Source organism: Oxyura jamaicensis, chromosome 10 (assembly GCF_011077185.1).
Source record: "Oxyura jamaicensis isolate SHBP4307 breed ruddy duck chromosome 10, BPBGC_Ojam_1.0, whole genome shotgun sequence".
NCBI lineage: Eukaryota > Metazoa > Chordata > Aves > Anseriformes > Anatidae > Oxyura > Oxyura jamaicensis.
This window is the reverse complement of record NC_048902.1, coordinates 14662942-14687196: the sequence shown is the minus strand read 5'-3', so window position 1 is coordinate 14687196 and position 24255 is coordinate 14662942. Positions and strand designations below refer to the sequence as shown.

At 41.5% G+C, this 24255-nt stretch overlaps 1 protein-coding gene across 5 annotated transcripts in view; it reads left to right on the top strand.

Moving 5' to 3' along the window:
* The window catches only part of AGBL1 (ATP/GTP binding protein like 1), a 286972-nt gene that overhangs the window by 11707 nt on the left and 251010 nt on the right, over positions 1-24255 (top strand). For all 5 annotated transcript variants that reach the window (XR_004753622.1, XM_035336082.1, XM_035336078.1 and 2 more), the window contains exons 2-5: positions 7574-7637; positions 8959-9105; positions 9584-9715; positions 12056-12149. Coding sequence is in view for 4 of the 5 variants with exons in the window: in XM_035336078.1 (XP_035191969.1) it covers positions 7574-7637; positions 8959-9105; positions 9584-9715; positions 12056-12149 (437 nt within the window). In the remaining variant the exon portion in view is untranslated. The remainder of the gene's footprint in view (positions 1-7573; positions 7638-8958; positions 9106-9583; positions 9716-12055; positions 12150-24255) is intronic.

Sequence of the window (24255 nt, the reverse complement as noted above, 5' to 3'; positions counted from 1 at the left end):
AGATTCCTCCTTATTAAGTTTGGGTGGCCGTTGTGTTAAGTAGCTGTAACAGAGCAGCATTTGAATGAAACGTTAATATTTTAAACTATTTCAGTAACAGGTGAAGCAATATGGAGTATAGGAATAAACCCAAGAAACACCGACAAACAGTAGGTGCTAGCATGCATATAGAAATTGTTTTGCAAGAATAGTTAATGCTATATAAAATCTTATTAAGAGAGCATGAAAGACACATACTCAGATAATTTTGGCACTGGATTTTTTTTTTTTTTAAAGAAAAATGTGAATGGTATAACATTAAATGCAGTCAAAATCTTTAGGTGTCAGAGGCAACTTACTGTGGAATAGGAGATGAAACCTCTGAGAATTTATCTGCAGTAGAAATTACAGAAAGAACATTAGAAATATTCAAGGGAACATCTAAAAGCCTTTTGCAGAATATCACGTGTTTTGATTTATTTCAAAGTTTCCTCATTCTTTTAACACTTCCAATTTGACAGAAGCATTTTAAAGTTATATAATAATGTGTTTTACCACTGGTTCTGCATAATAAAGTAATTGCTCTATTAGAGATGCATTAGTGAGAGGAGGAAGTGACACAAAGGAACTTTGTATCAGGAAGAACAAGGACAATATATTTTTTATTTTTTTATTTTTAGAACATAGAGAGAACTTTGGCATGAGAAAAAAGCAGGAAAGAAAAAAGCAATTTCCTTTGCTAAAGGCATCCAAGAAATTGCAGTCTATCAGGGCATAATTCCTGCAGATATCTGGATGTGAGCATGTTGTATTAGTGTGACATGCTAACGGTGTGGCACAGATGATGAACAGCCTTGCTCTGAAGTGAGGTGAAACACCTTGGAGACTTCGTGATGCAGCAGGCAAAATCACGATCTATGTGCCTCTTAGCTCCTGTGTAGATGTGCAGCATCTCCCGCATCCTTGGGCATGAGGATGAATATCGCTTCAAAAATAGGGCTAGGATGTGCTGATGGTGAGTAGCCCGTTTTTTCTCCCAGTGTAGCATTCAGATTCCTTGCAGGAGATATTTTTTTTCTGCTTCACTTACTGCTGGGAAGTTGAGAGCTGTAATGCCTCTGTGCAGAAAGCGTTTGTGCTTCTCACTGGACTAGCTGTCTGAGCTCTGCCCCTGGTTTTGCCACCAACTCACTTAGGTGATGCCTAAGTGAATTTCCCACCAGTAGGTGATATTTCCCACCAGCAAAAAACAAGGGACAATGAATCTGATAGCCTTGATGAAGGATGCAGTGGGGCAGGTGTTAATTAATATTTGTAAAGAAATCTGTGATCTTGTGATGAAAGGTGTTATGTTAGTGCAATTTATTGCATTAAATATAGTAAGATTCCTTGGCACAGATGATTTCTACCATGTTATTCACCAAGTTATTTTGGCTAGAGATCAGCTCACGCCAAGCTGTTACATCTCAACACCTTCAGTGTTTTGAAGACATTCAGATATAAGTTTGGACTTTGCCCATGTCTGCCTTGTGGCAGTTCATTCCCACAGAGTGTAGCACATATCCTTTGAGAACAAGCCCTGAAGCTCAATGAACGGGAGCAAAGTCCTGTACAATAACATGTAAGGAGTTGGCTTTGAGGCACTGTTTCTGCCCAGACACCTGGATGATCTGCCATCCATTGTGAATGGCACCTAATTACTGAACCCAACTGTGATCTGGTGTCTTATTGAAAAAATAAAATAATTGCAGGTTATCACACCCAAGTGCAAGCGAAGATGAGAAAAACAAACCTTCAGGGCAACGGAGTTTGTAAGAAATCCACACACTTGACTGCATCAAGCCACAGATGGACATTTTTAATGAGTTTTTGCTGTATTCCTTGGTACAAAACCCACAGCTGCTGCTTTGGGCTGATGCATAGAGCCTTGCTTGAGCATCAGCAGTGAGCATCAGTAGGAACGAGAAAGGCTGGTGCTTGGGTAGAGAGGGCACCAGCCATGCCAGGCAGGGGCGTGCAGGAGCAAGCAAAGCTCACTGACAGGAGCAAGGAGCAGTCGGACTGCTTGTCTTGTTCTTGGAGGCCCCTTGGCCGCCCAGCATACAGTTTGAGGGCTACATGATCCCACACAGCTGTGAATGCCTCTCTTGCGGGATTAAGGAGGTCACTTAGGACACTATCCTAGCAGCAAGGTCCTCCTCTCTGCATCTTTAAATAGACCTCTTCTCTTCCACATCTCCTTGGAGTTTCCTGGCCTATCTGACTCCTGAGCAGAGGAAACCCAGGTTAGCCCAGACAAATGCACTTGCTGTTTACCACAGAAGATGGTGGTGATGCTGAGGACATTTGGACATTTTGGGAGAGGAGGAACAGAACTGTGACTTCTTGGGAATCTTCTAACGCTGGATGATGTTAGGAATCTAACAAAATGCTTCAGTAATAACAACATTTAATCTGTAATCACCTGAGTTGCAACACTCCCTTATTCTGAGGTTGTCTAGTGAAATTTCAGAGATGCCTGAACACATTTTTTCCCCTTGGAAATAATGATATTTTCCAAACCTCCGCATATCCAATACTATCAATAACCTCCCAGCAAGAAGAAATCAGAGCTAGCTCACTGAATACTGAAGCTAAGGATGGGAGTACACAGGCAAGGAACTCTCCAGGGTATTTTCTTCTCTTATTTTAGCATGGATTTTTAGCTCCACTTAAATTAGAAAAAGCAATTTACTCTGGCAAGGCGCAGAACGTAAGGCGCTGAACCTGGTTTTGCAGTTATTGCAAGATCCGATAGCTAGGTGTGGGAGGACGTCCAGCTGCCAAACCCCTAACACCAGCGGGGCAGAGCAGTTGGGTCTGGGGCACACCTCTGCCTCGCTGGCAGCAGAACATCAGGAAGGGAGCCTCTGATTTAGGTGTTAATGCAATTATTAGCAGCCCTATCTTTTCTGGAGGTCTCAGGAGAGAGTGAGGACTAATCCTTCTCAGCCCCTAACCTAGTCTTGGTTTTAGTAAGTGTAACTTTGCACCTAGTTTTGTCTTCCAAAGACTTTGAATGCGGAGAACAAGGAATTTTCTTGCAGATGCGAGTGTCATTACACAGACAGTTAGGCTTCTGACTGCTGCTATTTGTGTGAGTGTATTTATTAAGGGTAAGAGAAGAAAGAAGGATGTATTTTGAACATGTCAAATCCTGCTTCCCTATTTAGAAACAGGCTATTTAAAAACAAGCAAACAAACAAATAAAACTTGGAACTGGACATCCTACTCCTCAGCCTCTCTCTAAAAAAAACAACTCTAGAAGTGTGCTAGCCCAGATCTTTTATTTATATATTTATAGATAAATATATTTATATATTCATATATTTATATATTCATACATTTATATATTTATATATTTATTTTCAAGTAGTCACACAGCTTCGTGGGACTACAGCCAACAATTAATTTAATAGGAGCATTGTTAGAAAACACGTTATCCATTGCCTTCCAGAAGTTACTTTAATTTTGCATTCGTAATTTTTGCGGGTGGAATAACAGCTTTGTACTTCTTTCCTCAAATAAAATATTTATTAGTAAATATCATGCTGCACAAATTAATATTGTATGATTTCTTACTGGGCATTCTTCTTTTTTTTTTTTTCAGCCACAGTGCTTAGACTCACAGTACACACTCTCATTAATTTGCATATCCTAGTTGGAGGAATACATACCTTTGGGCAAAAGATATGAAAGCCCGAGAGCTACAGAAATGACTGAGTTTTGGGGAATTCTTCATTTTAGGGAAGCGCTAACAGGGGAACTGCACCCATAGGCACTGTCCTTCAGGTTGGACAGGAAAAATAATCTCTGGTGGCTCTTCAAAGCCTGGAGAAAAAATCCCAGGATACTTCCCTGCTGAAATTAGATTACCTGGTTCTGTGGCTTAGTTGCAATTTTATAATCTTGTCTTGAGTAAATAACAGCTTCTCTTGGCGTGTTCCCAAGAGCAGGATGAGGAGATTGGAACTCCTTCCCTGCATACTTGTGGGTCAGCAAAATAATCTGAGCTGCCATTCAGAAGGATCTTGGGATGGAGCTGTTGTCCTCCAAACCCAATGTCACTAACTAATCATTTGCTGCCTGGATGTATCAATGCCTATATGCTGGGGTATTTTTTATTCCTGGCTTTCTCCATTCCTCTGCTGTTTATGTATGAGGAGCTTCAGCCAAGCTATCCAAAGCCCTGGTGTTTCAGGGATTAATTCCCCGAAACAGCTCAGAAAAGTCTCAGAGAGGAACTATCAGCCAGAAGCTGATTAAATGCATCTGAACTCAGCCCTGTGATACTCCCAGTTGGGTGAGAAAAACAGCAGGCTTCACTGAAGTAAGGCTAAGATGAGGGGCTCTGGCCAAAAAGTACAGCCATGCTTGATATTTTAAGTGATGTTTTTTGTTACTTTAGACCTTGTCCAGCTGCAAGCCGTGAAAGGCAGTTACAGGCTGTCGTTAATAGGTAACAATTTGGCTCTGACTCTAAATCCTTTTAGTGAAATCCTGCAGGAGGCTGGCGATTTTGTAATCTAACTTGAGCCTCTGGGAACTTTTCTCTGCTCTCATTCCACCCATATACCATGAATGCATCTTCATTAGTCTGTGCGCGTACAGATATTGTATGTAACATTCGTAAGTGCTGGCAGGAATGGAAAATATTTAGCAAGAGGAATTTTACTTCTCTCCTTGCTTACCATTTGTTCTTGAGCAGTCAAACATATCTTTCAATAAAAATAACTAATGTGTTTATTTTAACCAGAGCTGGGTAAGTAATTTGCATTAAAGAAATTACCCTATTCATCTTTTTTAGATCAGGCACAAGTTGTGATTTTCTCATTTGTATTTACTGTTCAAAAAGATTTACTGAATATTTTTTATGAATGAATTTGTTGGCAATTCTTCCACAGTTTGGTATGAGCATTAAACAACTAATTCTCCTTGAACTCATTGTCCAGATTTCTTTGATATTTTAGAAAATAGCAAGCTAAATAGCCAAAATCTGAGCTCTCATATTCAACAGGCAATCTGTCATCTTGTAAGACAACAGCAACTGTAGAGCTTTTAGAGCTTTATATATATATATATTATTATATTTCACATATATATATATATCACGTGTATAATATTTATATATATATTTCTGGCTGGCTATTATAAATTGGAGCTGTACTCCTCTGTGATATTCTGTATTATTCAGTGGTTGAAATCCTGGTGCCACTAAAGTTAGTGGGAAATATATTATAATTTCTAATGGGACTAGGGGTTTATCCACTGTTTCAGCAAACACACAAGCCCTCCAATTCCCTTATTAGTGCACTGGAGGAAGGGGACTGATGGTGCACCAACACAATTAGAGTTTCAGTGTTAAAATACCAAGAGTAAATACTCAGGTAAAATATTTGGCAATATCACCCAACTCCTATTTGCACACTTTAAAGGTTGATCTTTCATATCCCCTCAAGTTCTTTGTTCATCCGTGTCCCTGGATAAAGCGCATGGAAAGTCAGAGGATATCTTATGTCATCACTATTTGTGTTAATGGCTTAGGAAACCCACAATCCAATCAGTTAAAATAAACAGCCCAGTGTAATAGGAGCATAAATCAATGAAGACTTCATTACTGAAACCTTAATGTGTAATCCATCCACCTACAGAGGAAAGGGATACTGAGAGGCAGCAAGACAAAACCAGAGGACAGTCAACACTGATATTTAAAAAGGTGCTGAGGACTGTAACTCTTCCTGGAGTCAGTAAATTTGGTGGATACTCATCACCCCTGACAGCTTGCTCCTGACTATTAAGTCCCTATGATAAAAAATGCCAAGGAACTCGGGAAGCGAACTCTGATCACTGTTTATTTCCTCTGAAATCAAGAGACTCAAATCAGCACAGGACTGTGGACTAATGAACAAAGACACCAATTAGCAGGATTATCATGTGACTGAAACTATACGTTACCAAGAAGCAACGGTATTCATAGCCTTCGTAGCCACTCTGACCCTACTGCAGCCTTTACTCTCTCTCTCAAAAAAAAAAAAAAAAAAAAAAAGCTTTCTTTCCCTTGTGTGGTCCCTTGAGGCAGTAAGTTGGATTTGGAAAGGCTCTCTAAGGTGAAGCTGAAACAAGAGTTAGTAGATTTTGTTAAAGTCATACGTTCTCTTTGTCTTGGCTGTGAAAGAACGACCATCATACCGACGCTTTTGGTTTCAATGAGGTTCATATTCTTATATGCATATAAGCATATGTAAGCATATTCATATGCTTCATTCCTGTGTCTCACTCAGGGCACATCTTCCCGCACTATAGCAGTGAAAGGGTATGCCACGGAGCTACCTAATTAGCTACACCATCTGCAGCACCATTTCAGCTTGTGCTGTGACTTTAGCAGGGATCCACTGGAAATAAATAGTCTGCTTGCATTAATAGTAGTCATTATTAAAGATCTGAATTAGGTAGATTTTCCAAATATTCCTTCCACACTTTCTTTTTGCTAGGTGTTACTTCTTGATTCCTTGTCCTATATCATCTGTTCCATAATGTTAAATGTGTCAGAGAATGGTTGAGTCGTTTTGGCTGGTGAAATAATTGCATATATCCAGAATAAGTCCGAGTAGGTTAAGTTTCTGAAGCATTTCAACATTGAGAAATATAGGAGCCATGTGTAAGATATGTAAGGTATTATCCTATTTTAATAACTTAATGGGAGATACAGTGATTCCGTTATAGCTTATGTGAAACACCTAATGTTATTCAGGACCGAAGCTACACAAATGAAACTTCTCTATTATACTGGAAATTTCCTTTGTGTTGTGTTTTATCTTTACGGATATTAAGAGATCTAGAACTTAACCCAGATCTCGCATACAACAATACAGACTGGTGATTAATTCCTCAGTCTCAGCAATGAAATCTGGTTGGAGGAGGATTCAAGCAGAGGTCTAGTGTATCACACAGATGGATGGTAGATATCATGTGTTCCCTTCTCCATGAGTACACTGTATCTGATTTCCTCTAGAGAAAAATTTAAAGTGAATCTAAAGCAGAATGTGTGATGGCAGGGTCTGGTGCTTACTCAGACTTGATTAAAAATAAGTTTAGGGCATCTTTCTGCTCCCCAGACTCCAGGTTTCCATGTGGTTTTAGCTGTAAAACTGTAAAGACAGGGTAATTTTCTTGTAAATGAGATGAATATAATTTAAAGTTATTCTTTTCCAGGTGCTGCAATAAGAAGTTCTCATTGAAAACCACCCCACATTTAACATTGCTGTGTGATAAAGAAAAAAAAAAAAAGAGATGTAATTTGGAATTTAGATGTAAATTCTTCAGAAATGCTACTGTGTATTAAATATTGTGTGGTATGATCAGTATGTCTGTCAGAGGCTTTTACAATGTGTTATCAGTATGGCTGCACATATTCACTGGACAGATGGCACAAAAAGTACTCGGTATCCAAACAAGGATATGGGTGCCTCTGCACCGCATGAGGCACTGCAGCCCGGTGTAGCACGAAGTTCACTGTTCTGATTTTGTCCCTAAATTTGGTGTGTTTCCATTTCAGAGCTCCTGTGACAAGGATGTTATGCTGAATATTCTCAGCGTCCTCACTGACCTGCTCTCTCTGGGTAAGGAATTGAGCTCTGGGGCAATGCCTGCAGGCTAGGGGCAGGCAGGGGTTGTTTGAGCAGGGCAGGGAATTCAGATCTGTGTACACTCAGCCAGGTGTTTGCAGGGTGAACAAAATATGAATTGTACCTATAGCTACCCAGTGCTTACTTCTATGTCCAAAAACCCGAACTTTTGTTCTAAGTTATAAAAAAAAAAAAAAAAAAAAAAAGGGCAAAAAATCTCTATTGATTTTAGTTCAAAATAAGCCCATGAGTTTCAAGGTTTTTCATAATTCCTGGCAGTCAACAACCAGAAATATTCACCCGTGCTGTTGGAGGGTGGGTTGTGAGACGGTGAGAGGAACCTAACTTCCTGAACCGCAGGGACTCTGATGGAGAGAGTTCATCACCTTCCCATCGGCATCTTCACCTCAGGGCTGCAGGGATGACATGTTGCTGCATGTGCCCAAGCAACGTGAAAAAATAAGTGAACTGGCACAAGAACTGAAAGAATGTTTATTTTTCCTGCTGCTCCACCTCAAAAATGTCTTTTGCTAAGCAATTTTCAATCCAACTGAGATGCTAGGCTGCACTGGCAAGAATTGAAGCCTCCTGCATTACCCACTCCTCACAGCCCCATCACAGACAACACCGGTCCAGTTGAATCTCTCTTTTGAAGCCCTGAAGAATCATTCTGAATTCATTAGACGGAAGGATTGACTACTTGAGGAGAGGAGGTACCATCTCCCCTCCAGGTGTCCTGAGGGCTGAACATGCAGCTTCCACCAACCATGGAGAGCTGACACAGCTGCCAGAAATGCACACGGGCCACTGCTGATGCAGTGGGGCTCACAGGATTAGTGTGGGGTTGCTTTGGAGACATAGATTTGTTTGAAAGCTGTCTCCAAAGCTTCCCTAGGATTCCTCTTCATTTGGCAGACACCCAGAGCTTTATTCCTTTGCTGGTTCAATTTCCAATATCTAAGAAAAGATCACTGAGCCTTCTGCTCCTTTGAAATCTGTTGGTGTCTCTGCTTATTCCTCTCTGCTGCATTTCAATGCACAATGACAAACTTCAGCAGGACATGGGTTTGTAAAAGTAATGACCGCTGGAGCAAGAAGAAGCAGAGACAATGGTTTCACCACACAACTATGAGTCACGTCCCCAGTCCAGGGGCACCCAAGAGGTCAAATCTGCAAACGCCCTGGGGTTTATAACAATAAAGCAACACAGGAAGGCCTTTGTATGCATTGTGCAGGTTGAAAGCTATCTATAACTGTGGCTCTGGGGCAGAGATGCTCTGATCAAAGCCTTTTACTCTTGCCCTCTTTTCCCTAGGGACCGGACGGAGAATTCAGTACATGATCAGCAAAGGGGGCAGTGAGGCCCTGCTGCAGGCCCTCATCTCTGCTGCCCGCTCCGAGCCCCCCGACCACAGCATTCTCCTGCCCCTGCTTCGCCTCCTGGCCAGGGTTGGCCAACGAGGTACTGCTGCATGGTGGGAATGCTTAGGTGGGTGGGGGAACCTCAAAATTCATGGGCAGGCCCGACAATAAACAGCACTGATAGAGCACTGTGAGATTATTTGGAGGAAGTTCTACTTTGGAAATCCAGGTCATCTATGGTTTGGCCAGTTGGAAAACTTTTGACAAGACAGGGAAAGTGTACTTGCACACAATGCTGCTTCTTGCACAGATTTCAACCATGGTGTGCCTTAGGTTGGCCTTCTAGCTGAAAGAAAGAAACTGTGAAATTTTAAAATATAATTTCTCTTTGTATGTGGTAATTGTGAGTAAATACAATATTTTTTTTTCTGTTTTCAGTGCAATCTTCAAATAACACCAATTCATTTGAATAACTGTGTTATGAGATCACAGCTTAGGTGTGGTCCAAGTATGCTTAAAAACACTGCTGCAGTGGCCTGCTCTTCATAATAATTTTGATTCTGGTATGCTCTTCACAGATAGGAAGTTTGGGCTAAAAGTACAGAAGGCAGAAGCAACTGAAGTAATCCTGAGCTTGACAAGACAAAACATGGGCCACCACCTGAACCTCACCCACTGCCTCTGGGTCCTGCGGGTTTGTGCTTCTAATGGTGAGTACCTGGGTTTTCCTCCTTTCCTCATCGGGGAAAGGACAATAAACATTTCATTTCAGATTAAATAAACCTAATTCCTGTTTAAGGCAAGTGAATATACAGAATTGGACTGAAAAGTCAGAACAGTCCTAGAAAGAGATATTCCCCAAAAGGTCTATACAGTGTATTTCATTTACAGACTATGAAAGCGTAAGTGCTATAGTGAAAAAATATTCACAATAACGATCTCCTATTCCATAATATACACAGTCAACTCCTTCGCTGAGACTTAGGTACCTTAAGGCTCTATGCATTTCCTCAGAGCAGCTCCAAAATCAAGGGAAATGCAGGTGGAGAAAGAGGCAGAGGGAAATCATTGACTTATTCAAGGTCCCTCAGGAAGTACATATTAGAGCTGGGAACTTAATACCTGGTCTTCTGTCTTAGTATTCCCCTCATGCACTCTTCCAGCTTCTTTTTTTTTTTTCTATACCCTCATATTAAACAACTCAAGTAATGAGATTTCTAGTATTCTCTCCAGGGATCATTACAAATTCATACAGGCTTTCCCTACTATAGAGCATTGAGTTTGTCAGCACAAGTTTCCCTTTGCTCACTCCAACCATTTCCTCTCCCTCCCTGCTTCCTTCACCTGCAGATAACTCCTGACAACCATCCTGCCTGCAGCCTTCATCCTAAGATTTAGCATTCCTGGCTCCTAGCCCTGCAGGTCCTTCCAAGCTGTACAGGAGCTAGTTTCATGCAATGGGCTTTCTCAGGCAAGCAGCCAAGCCTCAACATTCAACCTCTCTCCCTGCAACAGACAGCATTTAAAAGGCTGAGTCTGGCTGAAAGTGCAGCCAAGGCCAGAAGCTAAAATGTCGCTTTATTTGGGTCTCACAGCTATGATCATGACCGTGTGCTGCCTCCCACCCAAAATTATGATCTACACCTATCGCTGCTCCCTGCTTCTGTGCACCTGCATCCATTTCAGCTGCAGATGTTGCAGAGGTTCCAGGATGTGCACTGCAGCCTGGCCTCCTTTCTGTTCAAGTCAAGCCCCTTACTCTACCCATCCTCTAGAACCCATCCTCTGTTCCTTCACAGAGCTCTGTTGCTCTCCAGGTATCTCCACCTCACCAGCTGTGCTTCCACCTTGTCCAACTAATTTTGACTCTGTGGTCTCTGCAGCCCAGCTGGAAAGCTGCAAGGGAGGTTAGGTGAAGGTTTGTGAGGATGTGGTACCAAACTAGGAGATCACGTACTCCCTACCTTAAAAATTATTTTTATGGAGTAGAACTAGAGAGGATCTGCAAGCATATAAAACTCTGAGAGTGCTTAGGCATGAAAGCAGAAAAGATAAATCCTTGTCATGCTTCTTTGACCTGGATTTCTCCCTTCACGGTCTCTGCCACCAGTTGTATGTGGCAGCCCACCTCCCACTCTGGGGCAGGATGAGTACAAGATGCCTTGTCCACTGCCCTGTCTCTAATGAATCACCAGCTACAGTGAAAGTAGTTGGCAAGCCACGCAAGGCTTTCCATCACCGGACAACTTGGCGGAGGCACAGTAGGACAGCAGGAGATGATGGGCCCTCTGGCAGCTCTCTAATGATCACCAGGAAATATTTACAAAATAGGCAAAACCTACCAGTGGGCAGACAGCCAGGTGTCCCTCTGGCTGTTTTTGATTACTGATCCCTTCACCCTGTTCTCTTGCATTTAACATTCTAGAGCTTTTTTTACCCCTTCTTTACACAGAGAACCTGGCTCATAGTGGTAAGGCCTGGCTAAACACCTTCTGGCTGCACTGGGGATTTTTAGAATCAATTGCAAAATCTATCTATACAAGCTCCTGGTGTGCTAGCAAGTGAAAGACTAAAGGTAGCTGAAATTAGGCTGCACTTGAAGCACCCCTTCCAAAAATATACTTCCAAACTGCTGAGTAATAGCACAGAAAGAAAATTCAGCCCTCCGTACCCATGTGAAATAAGCCATCCGCATGGAGTTGCCTCTGGGAAATGCAGGAAGATTTTGAGCCCTTCCATTTTCCTGAACCTATTTAACTATTATTTGTTCTCTGGAGAGTACAGTATCCACTGGAAAAGAGGTTTTGGGGAGCTCAGAAGAAGTGAAGAATCTGAGAACTCATTTTTGTCTGCCCTTGTCTCAGGGTGTGTCCACAGACAGCTCTGTGTTGCACTTCTGTGCCTGTAAAATGATCTTTCAAGTCCAGTTGGAAGCCCATATAAATCTGCACATAGCCCCAAGGGCAGCTACTCCCTTCCCTGCATCATTCTAAACACAGTATTGAAGACCACCTGCTTCAGAGCTGACTGCTTTTCTCTTGTTGCTTCAGTTACTGCAGGAACCACGCTTGGCATCAATGGAGCTATGGAGCTGCTTTTCAAAGTCATCACCCCCTACAGCAAGCGACACATCAGGACAGTCAGGTAGGCAGTAGCCACAAGGGAACTCATCTTTCCTGGCCAGCAAGAAATAAAATTTTGGTTCCACTTGAAAAAGCAAAGAAATCAGAATTGGATGCACAATTTCCACTCACTTTAAATCTGCAGAGTTTTTTAAGAAGCAGAAATAGCTCCCTGAAGGACATGCTTGTGCTGTGATTCATCATATGATTCATGCTGGTGGCCATTTATTTGTAGTGTTCCCTATATTGTGATGGCAGTTTGATTGCAAGGTATCGTCCTTCATTTTCCAGTCAGGACTGGATTTTGAGAAGCACATCCCAGCAGCAAACTGCTCCTGCCTGTCCCTTAGCAAGCACCTCCTGTCACCACTGGCCTGGGAGCAGGTACAACGGAATTGTGGAGAGAGTTGGGACCAGGTCATCATGATATTTTTGTAGGATGACAGTTCTTGCTAGTATTAACCTGGGTCTGTTTTTAAGCCCATTCCAAATATTTCAAACTTCTTTTTTTTTTTTTTTTTTTTGTTGTTGTTTTTCTGAAGACAAGTCTATTTGTTTCTCCGTCTCAATGGTGAACATTATTCCTCAAGTTCAAGATTCTGGCCACATCCCCAGATGCCTTTCAAGGCAAACTTTCTAATACAGAAAACAAACCTCCACAGAAGGACATAACATATTTCTGTGGCTTGTTCATCACAAACAAAATGTATAATTTACCGCTATGACCTCTGCCCACACAATCAGGTTTACTTAAGCAACACAGAACCTGCTGGTTGTCTCTTTCAGACATGCTCTGCCATGTGGAGCACATAATACTGACTGGTTCATGCATGTCTGAGCAAGGACATGGCAACAATCAGTCAGGTTTACCTTCTGTATGGACTTAGGTCCAGTTCATGGCTGGTGGTTACTGAGGAATTAGCTGGGCGTGACGTGAAGGTGAGAGGTAGGTGGACAGACATTGCACAACAGTTTGACCATTTCATGCACGGCTGTAGTTGGGAAGTGGACCTGTCACCCTGGATGAGGAGTCTAATAAATCTTGTCCATCCTGGCATAATTGTCAAAGATTAGTACCAGTTCTCCCAACACTGCCACTTACACAATACACTGTAAGGGAAGGGATTCCTACTAACAACACTTTATGAACTTGCACATCAACACATGGTACTATTGTTTGCTAAATGCCGCAGTCTTCCAGTTCTGCCTGCGTGTCTGGGGCTATAAAAAAATGAACAGTTTGTCTTGCTAAATAAGATAGTGAGTGGGCCCAGCAGATGTATGACTTCCTGCAGCTGCCTTGTTAACGGAGGCCAACTCACTTTTGTCTGCAGTTTTGGCTTTCTAGTGTGGTGCTAAGTACCTGGAACTGCTTCTCAGCTTCAGTTCTCTCTTAGCCAGCATACCTGTGATTCCTCTACATGGTCTCTCCAAATGTAAGATATCAGGATGTTCCTGCACAGGAACAGTTAGGATATCACCCAACTCAAATAATATTATTGCTACAGCATTATTCTTAGGATATCTGAGCACTCTTCAAGATTCCCATCAGGCCTCATGTTACAACTTTAATCTTTAAGACTCAGGGAGCCTGGAAATGGCAGTAGTGCCCAGGATGAGTTAGTTCCAGAGTTGGACTTCTGAAGCAACCAAAAATGACTGATGGGTCCATTAACTTAACTAAGTAAGCAAATTCCACTCAATTCCCTGGTTTTCCTGTTTTCCCAAAGTGTTGGCTATGATTAGACTAGGGTTAACTCTACGTGTGTGACTGCCTCATAAGTCCGGATGTGGGTGTAATGGAACTTGGGTCTGTATCAGTTCTTTGTTAAGCAATGGGACTGAGTGCCTGACAGCTTTTTAAATATTTTTGTGCAAAGCTTCTTTTCCCATTTGCATCTTCCTTTGGGGGGACATCCTTAGTATGTCACACATTTCTAGATTAGCTTTTTGCTGAGATTTATTTAGAGGTACAGAATGCCAACTTGCAATATTTGGTGTTTGTTTCTTCTCATCTCATCTCCAAAAATTGTTTTGAACAACTCTTAAACTATTTTTTTTGAGGGGGAAAATTTTTGCTTGTCTCTGGAAAGACAAGCAAAAAATACAGTCTCAAAAATTTCCTTTGTTAAAGCTTAGAAAAAAGGTGATTTAGCTCCCATCAACACATGGTTTAGCCTGCGAGAACCATAAATCAGCTGAAGCCTAGTAGCCACTCAGCTAGCTTGCCTGGAGGTCAAAGCTGGTTGTTTCATTTAATAAGTAAAAGCAGCTGAGAAGATCAATGGTGCAATGGAGACAGGCTGTGTTACGTCAGAAGAAGCACACTAAACTGTTTTGTTTTAAAAAGCACTTGCAACCTATTTAAAGGCACTAGTTTCCTATTATTCACTGGGGACTGTTTGTTTGCAGTCTGTTTTGGGAACAGCATGCTCACTGGGGAAAGTGGTTTAAAGAGATATTGCTGGCAAGAATGTAGGTCTTAAGACTAGAATTCCTGTCTACAGAATCAGTTACCAATATTCTTTCTTGGTAGTAATAAGTAGCTGTTGTTTGAAAATCCCAAGCATCTTTACAGTTCACCAACAAATGGAGGTATGTGTAAAAAATGTACTTCTACATTTTGAGTAGTTTAAAACTTGTAGGGTTACTGTGGAGGGGCTTTTATGTGTGGGCTTTTTGAGATGGGGGAGAAAGTATAAGCGGGGGGTGTATGCCTTGTCTGGTTCAGTATGTGTTGCTGGTCATCTCACTTGAAGGAACTGCATAGCCTTTTCCAAAGGTCTATGAAATCTGAACCAAGTTATTCTAGTATAGTGAGTTGTTCAAAAAAAAAAAAAAAAAAAAAAAACACTTTATTTTTGGCTATTAGTATGGCACTTGAAGAGAACATTGGTCAGTAACCTGCCTACAGGAGAAATCTTGTAATATCTTCGTTGTAAGTCTCTGATCCTCCCTTTGTATTTGTCCTTGATACCTTCTCTCCATAGCTATATGCCACCATGATTTGCCTTGCTGCTGGGAAGGAACAGCCGGCAACTGTGGGGGCTGAGATTACCCTTGTTCTTTGATCAGCTGCCAGGAATGCAGCACTGAAAACGCACCACTTCTCTGGTGGATACACCCGCATTCTCCTGTCCTAGGCAGCAGTATGACCAAGGTCACTTTAAGAATCTGCCCTGGAGAGCACACTATCAGAGCTATTTATTTAGCCAGCTAAGATGTGGAAACAAGATACATAGTTCTATTTATTTTTCTCAGTGGCGATGCTCTGGGTTATTTAGAAATGGTCTCCTGTGCTCCAATTGGCCTTCTATAGGTGCATGCCAAGTAGCTCTGATTCCCCTGAGACCGTGACTCATGGACTTTATTGGTCTTAGTTAGGTATCTGAGGTCTTCAGGTTGCTGGTGCCATAACTGTGTGGTTCTCTCTACGGCTAACCATATCTGAAGCAAAAGCCATGGGGAAAAACATGGCACTTACTGGGACTCCTGAGTAAACAGAACTCCTGAGTTAAATGCCATCAAATCCAAGTGAGATGGAGAGTCTATATCTTGTTGTGCTTCAGTGAAAGCTTTCTGATACATTTCTTTAAGAGCAGTTTAAAATAAAACCAGATGATGTTCCATTTCTCTCAGTTCTGTTTATGTCAATACCCTGGATATCTGACACAAGTGTGTGGGTGGGATGCTCAGATCTTCACTGTCAACACCTCTGATGTAACATCCCTGATGCCCCACACAGTGCAATGACCCCTGCTCTTTTCACCTTCCACCTTACTTATTCCCTGGATGTTCTGACTTTCTATACTTTTCCCCTTTCCAATGTTCCTTTCACCGATCTTCCTCATCTTACCAATTTACTGGTTCTGAGAGATATTTGGATGTGCTGTAGACAGATGGATGTGCGATGTGACACTGGCAGATGTGTGCTCTCTGTAGCTGGATCTCTCTGCATGGATCCACCTCCAGGTGGCCAAGCATCAGATATCCTCCCAATACTGCTAGCATGTCAAACATGATTTTGAGGGCTGCCTGTGGCTACATGTTGTACCATCTCCTCTAGGCCATCTCAGGTTGCAGATAGATTATCAAAGTTAGTGAAGACAAAAATCCAGAATTTGACTCTTTCATATGGGGAAAATCACTTCAGAAATTCAGAAGTGAATGTGAAATGTGTTTGAGTGGTTCCCTCCACTATATTATCCTTTTCCTTTGATCTTCAAATGTTGGTGGGCACCCTCACTCCTGCAGTCTTATTAGAAGTGACTTAGAGTCTTTTGAGATGTCTTTGTTTCTCAAAGCTCTTGAGTACAACTATTTGCCATACTGAGAAATAAGTACTGCTATTTACCACAGATTGTAAGAAGAATGAATGCTCATCAGAATTTTAATAAAAACCACACACACAAAAAGAAGCCTTGCTTTCTGTGAATGTTCACACAGCTTGGCTTTCTGCAGTGGGTTGTTCTAGTGAAGTTTGACTACTTAATTAAAAGTGGAAAGTGAATAACAACGTCTGGGAATAGTGCCAAATTAATTTGGTAGAAAATGTGACACGCAGAAATTATCTGTCTTTGCTCATGTCCAGTGTCCTTACTTATGACATTCAGTCATGAATCTTCTAATGTTTGGTGTTTATTGGATGTTCTTAGCTCCTCAAACACTTGTGGTGAATCTCAAATTCCATTAAAGGGAGGAATTTCTCTTGCATAACTATTCCATCTGTGGTAGCTTTATCAAGCCCTTACCTATTGAAGGGGGGGGAGGGGGGAGAGCAAGGTTATCTTCATCTGGATCAAAAGTTTGCCTATGGAAGCTTGGGGTGAAAATATTTATATGTCCACTGGCTGGAGTGTGAGTCCAGGGTGGATAACTTGGAAAGTGTGGTGAGTATTTAGAGTTGGGTCAGGTGGATGAATGCTGAGGGAGATTTGGAAAATGCAGTAGTGTCAGGGCTCAAAGCGCAGGAGGAAATAAGAACACCACCCATGTATTTCTTTTGGTGATGTATACTGAGGTATGGTTTGGGATGGTGAGTGACTTGTGAATAAGAAGCATGCAGGAATAAGGATGCTATTGCTATGGTTAGGAAGTGACTTCTATATTGCATACTTCTGTCACGATGTGAACTGAGAGGAAGATTTTTTTTATATTTTTAATTTTTTTACTGGAGTACAGAAAGCAAGCAAAGAGGAAAATGTTAATGTCTTTGGAGTACACCTAAACTAAAAACCCCTACTTAATCAGACACTGTCAGACTGACCAAGAATACAAAGGCCCTGAAAATACTGTAGATGGAAGCAGCATACATCCCCTTAACTTACAAGTGTGCTCTGAATATACATATATATATATATAATATACACTTTGTTTTTCTATGCAAATTGGTTTGCATGCAACAGAGATTTTTCTCCTCTTAAGACTTGTGTTGAAAGATGACAACACTTGCCATTATCACCAAATGACTGGAAAAATGCTCTTCTGTGGCCTTAACAGCAGAAGGAATCAGTTGACTGTGTCTCCCTTAGAAAGGGAAAATGTAGCAGAAATGACCTGAATACTAGAACTCTCTCCTCTTTTAAGAGTGATGGAGACATACATGGAATATGCTGTTGTGAATGCATCCCAGACTCCATGCAGGCAACTAGCTTCCTTAGCCCTAATCCAGGATAATCCATTGCTGGTTGATCACCATATATGTTTACTGCAGTTCTGTTTCATGGATTGTCCTAAGGCTTCAGTTACACTATTCTTGATCAGAAGAACATGTTATGTGACTGTTGCCAGCCAATATTTTGAGAATGAGGGAAATTCAGTACACTGACATGGTGATTAGTTCTTCTGCAACCTGATACAGGAGCTGCTGTAACTGGTTCTTTTTGAGGAATCGTTCACATACAACTTTGCCTTTGTTTATTTGGCAACAGTTCCTGATAGGAGATCAAAAGCAAATCATCGTTAATTCCTCTTGTTAGTCACTGTTTTGCCATTAATCATGTTGAGTGGTTTGGATATTTAGTTGGAAAGTAACAATTCTACTGGAATGTGGTCAGAATTAATCAATGCTTAGTGCCTGCTTACTCTCAAATTGCTATTTGGTTCATTTGATCCCTGTGGAAAATGCACAGGAGGGGATGAGATTTCTTTTGAGCTATGTCACAACCAAATGGCATGTTTTCCCATCTAGGCTTGATTGACATGTGATTCTGCCTAGAAATTCCTGCTAAATAAAACTAGTAAATATTATTCTGAATGAGATGATGCCAGTGCCTTTAAAACTCTTGCTTACATCAAGTGGTTATTCAGCCTTATCTTAGATAGCATGGAGCAGAGATGTACATCACTGAGATAAGTAAACAAGCCCCAGTGTTTGAATTCAATGCAATGAGCCATTGTAATAGAAGAAATGAGCTCTGAGCCAAAGGTGTCCCCGTTTTATGCAGTTCATTCTGTTCTTTTTATGGTCCGTGTGATTTCATTCCAAGAATGACCTGTTCTAATATTATTAATAAGTTATAAAATCTCATTTCAGACTGATGGTATCTCAGCGCTACTTTGCAGAGTAAATAGAGTTGCACTGCAGAATTACAACTTACTGGCGTTGTACTGTTAATAGCGGCAGAAGAGAGAAATTGAAAAATTAAGAGGTAGAGGCAAAGGAGGAAAAATACTTTCAGATGAGATTTGAAAATAGATGAAGACTTGATGAGGTGGACAGAAATACCATAAACGAAGATTGTTCCAGATAGTCAAACGTGTAACATGTAGAAACCCTGGTGCCATCTCTTGGTAGCCTCTGGTATGGCAAGATTAGGCATAGATAACCTATTTCTATAGCATTAAAAGTTGGTGAATAAACACCCCATAAAGAAATCTACTTCTAACTTTAACTTGATAACCCATTGGCAAGGAGGAACTGGCTTATAAATCAGTGTACTTGGTGAGACGTCAAAAATGTGATTAGTTTTCTTTTAGGTTTATCTTGTTTCACTTCTATTTCAGATAGAAGTAACAGAGTTTGAAAAGAAACAATGCTTTCACCTAAAGGTTTTTCTTTGCTTTCCCATTATTTTTGCCTCTTTAAGTTGGTGGATTGTCTCTGGAAAGATGGTGTGAGGGCAAGTTGCTGTTCTCAAGTTCTTGACTTCTTCCTGATCTCACCTGATGGCTTTGGGTATGTCTGTACTGCAGGAACTCTGTGCTTGTTGGGTGGGAAGGTTTCTCTGCCCTAGATTTAATGTACTTAGTTCTGATAACTGTTCAGACTTGCAGCAAGGTCTCAGTTGTGGGTTATCCAAGCTTCTTAGGACAATCGGGGGGCATTATTCACATTGCCATATTGTCTCACTGTTGGCGTTTGTACTGGTTAGATTAAAACTAACACTTGGTGCCCCACTGCAGTGCAGTCACGTCTCTTAGAAGCTCTGAGACATATCTTCCACTTAATTGGGGAACCACTGTCAGTCCCATCCAAATGGGAGGTGGCACTTATCAGTTGTATCCTAGAGTGCTGCCTAGATTCATGTGAGTTCTTACTGTCACTAAGAATCCCTTGTGGCTGAATATGATAGTCCCACAGGATGGGTAAAGACCTGTGTGTACTAAATCTACTAGGCATTTTGCAAATGGCACAAAAGAAATAGTGGACTAAACCAGAGTAAAAATGAGAGCAGAGGCAGAAAGATTAGACACTTTGTAATAGAGGAAGAAATGACCTGTTTGAGATGACTTTTGGAAACTGCAGGTTATCTGAGATGAGGAACCAGTGCTAGTAAGACTGTAAGAGAAAAGAAGGCAAGAAGTCTAATGGTAGAAGACAGAAGATGTCTGAAGGGCTTATTTAAGACCTTGTGTGTTACTGTGGTCAAGTCATCTGAAGTCAGACTACTCATATATTTGATGTCTAAACACCAGACCGCACCTCTTGATGCCTCCCTTTAATAGGGGTATTGGGGTAAGGTCAGTTGTGTCTGGGGCATTTGGGTGAGGACAGAGATGGAAAAGTGAGAAAGGAGAGAGAAGCAGTAGCAAACTAGTGAGAAATTTTTTGCTTGGGCAGGATGGGGCTGAAGCAGACTGGAGTGAATGAGGAGCTGGCAGGGTGAGGAAAGGGCTGAGCAACGTGACCTTGTAAGCATGTTTGGGATGGACGCTTAGTGCCAAAGCTTTCAGAAGGCATCAGTCAGACAGCTCTGGGATACTGGGACTAGAGGGAGGGGGATTATTTCTGAGCAAAGCCTGTTTGAATCTCATCACTGAAGTGATGAGCCTGTGCCCACCCTCCCTGTTTCTCATTGTCAGTTTTCTTGTGTCCAGGAGACAAAGAGCCCCTCTTGGAAAGCCCTGAGTGGGATAATTATGTGAGTCTCTGATGTCAGCCAGAAAGGGAGCATGTAAATCTGAGGACACTCAGTTGTGTGTCAGCCCATCTGGGAGCCCAGGAATCCCCCTCCCCTTGCCTTTCACCTGATTTATTGTCCTTTTGGGGTTCTCCTCCCACCCAGAAGCCTATTACACCAATGAAATGAGAAAGCAGCTATAAGACCCTCACAACAAAAACTTTATGTCCAAAGATAGACATGGGAAATATGACAAACAACAATGAAAGAAAGCATCCTTGCAGAGCTCCAGTAGCAATGATTTAGCGCAATGCTGGCCCTGAGTAGTTGCTGTCCTCACAAGAAAAACAGCCCTAAGAATTTCCTGGGGCTGCTATGGCTTTTTTCCAGCTCTGCCAGTGCTGGCGGGTGAAGTGTGAGCCAGTCTCTAAAACTATCAGTAGTTTTAAAGCACCACAGTGATTAGACCTGCCCCGAGCAGAGTTAGACGGCACAGTGTCAGATCCCCTTAGCAACAGCCTTTCTACACTAGGATTCCCTATCCTGATAGCATTGTTGGAGCTGCACCAGCATTAGCAGCAGCAGCAGGGTGGCTGGTTTGAGCAATACAGGCACTACAACTGACTCATTTCCAGCGGGCAGGAGGCAGAGAGCTCCAACAGTTGCTTTCAGGCTCTTTTGGATAGTTAGTAAATGCTGATTGTAGGGGGAAAAAAATAGCCAAAAAACCTATAGTATTTACCAAGTGCAGGTGAAATGGTTTTCATTAGGAAAGGAAGGCTTTTTAAATAGTGGTGCTACATATGCAGCACAGGTCTCTGGGTAGCTGACACTGTCAGGGCTCTTCTTGGTCTCTTTATCTGCAGGGTAACACTTGGAATGGCAGCAATGCCAGTAAAATCTGTAAATAAACACAGAGCTGAGCAGTTCTGGGATGTGTTCAGAGACAGGACTTGGAACATGGAGGGGAGAACCTGAAAACTTGAAGTGACTGGTGAGGAAGAACAGGGCTGCTGACTCTGCATGCGGCTGCAGTGCTGGGGTCGGGAATGGAAACTCCCCCTCAAGTGTGAATCTTTGAAAGGTCATGGCTCTGAGCTTCTACTGTCAGCCTGCAGCAACACTATATACTATAGTGGAAGATAAAGATAATCATACAGTATATTTGGGTAATTTACTCTATGTTCTTTCTTCTCCAGTGTTAAATGGAGACAGTTTGATCTTTGTGTACCATAGGACATATGTTGCAGTGACACAACAGCTCACTGTCTACTTGTCTCATTTCCTTTTTGATTTTTTTTGTTTTAAATTGCACTTCAAAATTTCTGTTTTTTTTTCTACCTTTAACTGCCTTCAAGACTCTTCTGTGCAGAAAAAAACATGGCACATGGAAAAAACATCCTGATAATGCTTCCATTTTTTAGCATGCTTTTTAATTATTTCCATCAGTTTGTTCTTACATTTACAGCTGAAGTTCTACCAGCCTTGGCTTTGGTATGGTCTGTTTTCAAATCTCAGACAGTTTGGCTTGTTTATATCGTATGGAAGCTTTCCAATGAAAAGAATAAAGAAAAAATACTGACTTCAATTACCTAGGCTTCTGCAAATTACTGCTTCAAAAAGCTCCTGCAGTTATACTATTGACATTGCTTACTTCAGATGGCCAATGTTGGGAGAATTTGACCCAGTATTTATTGTATTTTGGCTTGTTACTGATGTCTTCCCTTCTAAATGCTGTGAAGAACAATCATCAGAACTAAGATGTGACTAATTTTCTGCTTAATATGGAGTTGCATTCATGTACCAGAAAGATTACATCAGCTGATGGAGAATACTATTTCTCTGACTCTTTAGCAAGCTTGTGAACTCAATGTACTTCTCTTCCTTTCTTGGGACAATTACCTATGCTGTTTCCATTTCATTCTTATACAGCTGGTAGTCTTTGAAATGCTAAATATCTTGAGATACTGTGGTAGCAGAGAGTCTTATCTCTGACCTGCAGTCCGTAGAGTGCTCATCCTGTGGTAAGATGTCCTACTTCTGTCCTGCCTGAGCTGTGGAGTTGAGGAGAGGGCAAAGACAGATTCACAGTGTGGTGGTGTCTGCTGCTGTGTTTGAGTGTCTTGTAACACTGTCCTGGCCTGCTCACCCAGATGCATCCTGTAAAAGATGCATCCTCATTTGCAATGGCTATCCTATTTAATTTGAAGTTGACCACATGTCCTCAGATGACTCTCTGCTTTTCCTATTACAGCTTGGAGTTCTTATGTCCAGAAAACTGCTGCAGGGCAGTGAAAGCTGTTCAGTTTCCATACCTTGGCTCCTTTTTCTGCAAAGATGTATCTGTGTATGCTACACATTACAGCAGCATCCCCATTCTCTCCTGACTTTCAAGCGAGACAGAAACCACAGAATGGCAGAGGGAGGCAAATAGCATGATGTTTTTTTCTGTTAAACCTTTATTGAAATTTCCAGACAAGTTAATAAGCTTTCCTCCCTGCTCTGCAGTTGCAACATCCATTTTCCCAAAGACTTCATCCTTACTTTACTTGCCTGCGGCAAAACTACTTAGTGCTGTATGTCTCTAGCACTGTTCTACATGTGTTTTGCAGTCCTCTGTTTTCAAAACACACAGCAAGTAAAATTGATGTTTCTTTTACATATAACAAACTCAAAACATTTCTTATCAACTGGTTATTGGTGTTGAATGAAGAGACTTTGGTCAGTGAAGACTGAGTCTTCTGAATAAAGGTCCAGATACTCAGAGGTACTTGGAGGCATAAAGATGAAACTGAGAATCCGATGTTCTCATTGGAAAATCTCTTGGCAGGCTAAAGACCTAACTCCATTCAGTTAAAAGGTAGTTCTGATCTTAATATACAAAGGGGCTTTGAAAAAGCCTGCTGAGTGTTAGCTGCATGTTTACACATAGAAATGCCTTTTCAATGGAGGTCGAGATGCCTAATGTAGCTCTGAAAGAACATTACTTTGTGTTTCTCAAGCGTGTTTATGCATTGACCTCAATTTGAGATTGATTTAGTACCAATTAAGCTCAGCATTGCATGTGCACACACACAGGGGGCTTATAAAACAGACGCACCTCAGTATTTCCAAGCAGCATCGTATTCAGCAGTTTCAGTTAAGACCCTGAAAGTATTAACTGCCCAACTCGCAGTAAATTCAGTGCTGAAGGGGTAAGTAAAAATAACCCGTGTATGGTGAGGAAACATCATTGGAAGAGATGAAAAGTCAGGTAGCTGGAAAATGGGAGAAAATTGACAGTTCTTCTGTATCTTCCATATAGTTGGCTGAAATTCTACTTGCATGCGAGCTTTTAGGTAGCTCTAGCTCTGACCACCATCCTTTAGGATTTAGGTATGAGCAATATATAAAAACTGCTCAACTTGTGCTCATAACAGAGGAAATGATGTTTCCCTACTTGGGAAGCATGTGGAGGTTGATAAATGGAAAGTCTTGCATTCAAGAAGATTAATTAGCATTGATATTTTTATTTGCTCCCTACTGCAGACATGAATGTAACACTGCTGTCACTGCTGCAGCTGATGTGTAAATAGTTGCTTGCACATTCAAGCTGTGGTCTTGTGCTATAGGTAGGCTGTATAACTGGACACTCAGGAACAGGCAGAACTGAGTAGGGGCTATAGGGCGATGTTATAAGACATTGATTCCCAGTTTATAATCACCCAGTTTGCACCTTGTCATGCAGAGTAAGGAGAAATGATTCCAGCAGTTGTACTTGCATGAAAATGCTGCTTCCTCTGGCAT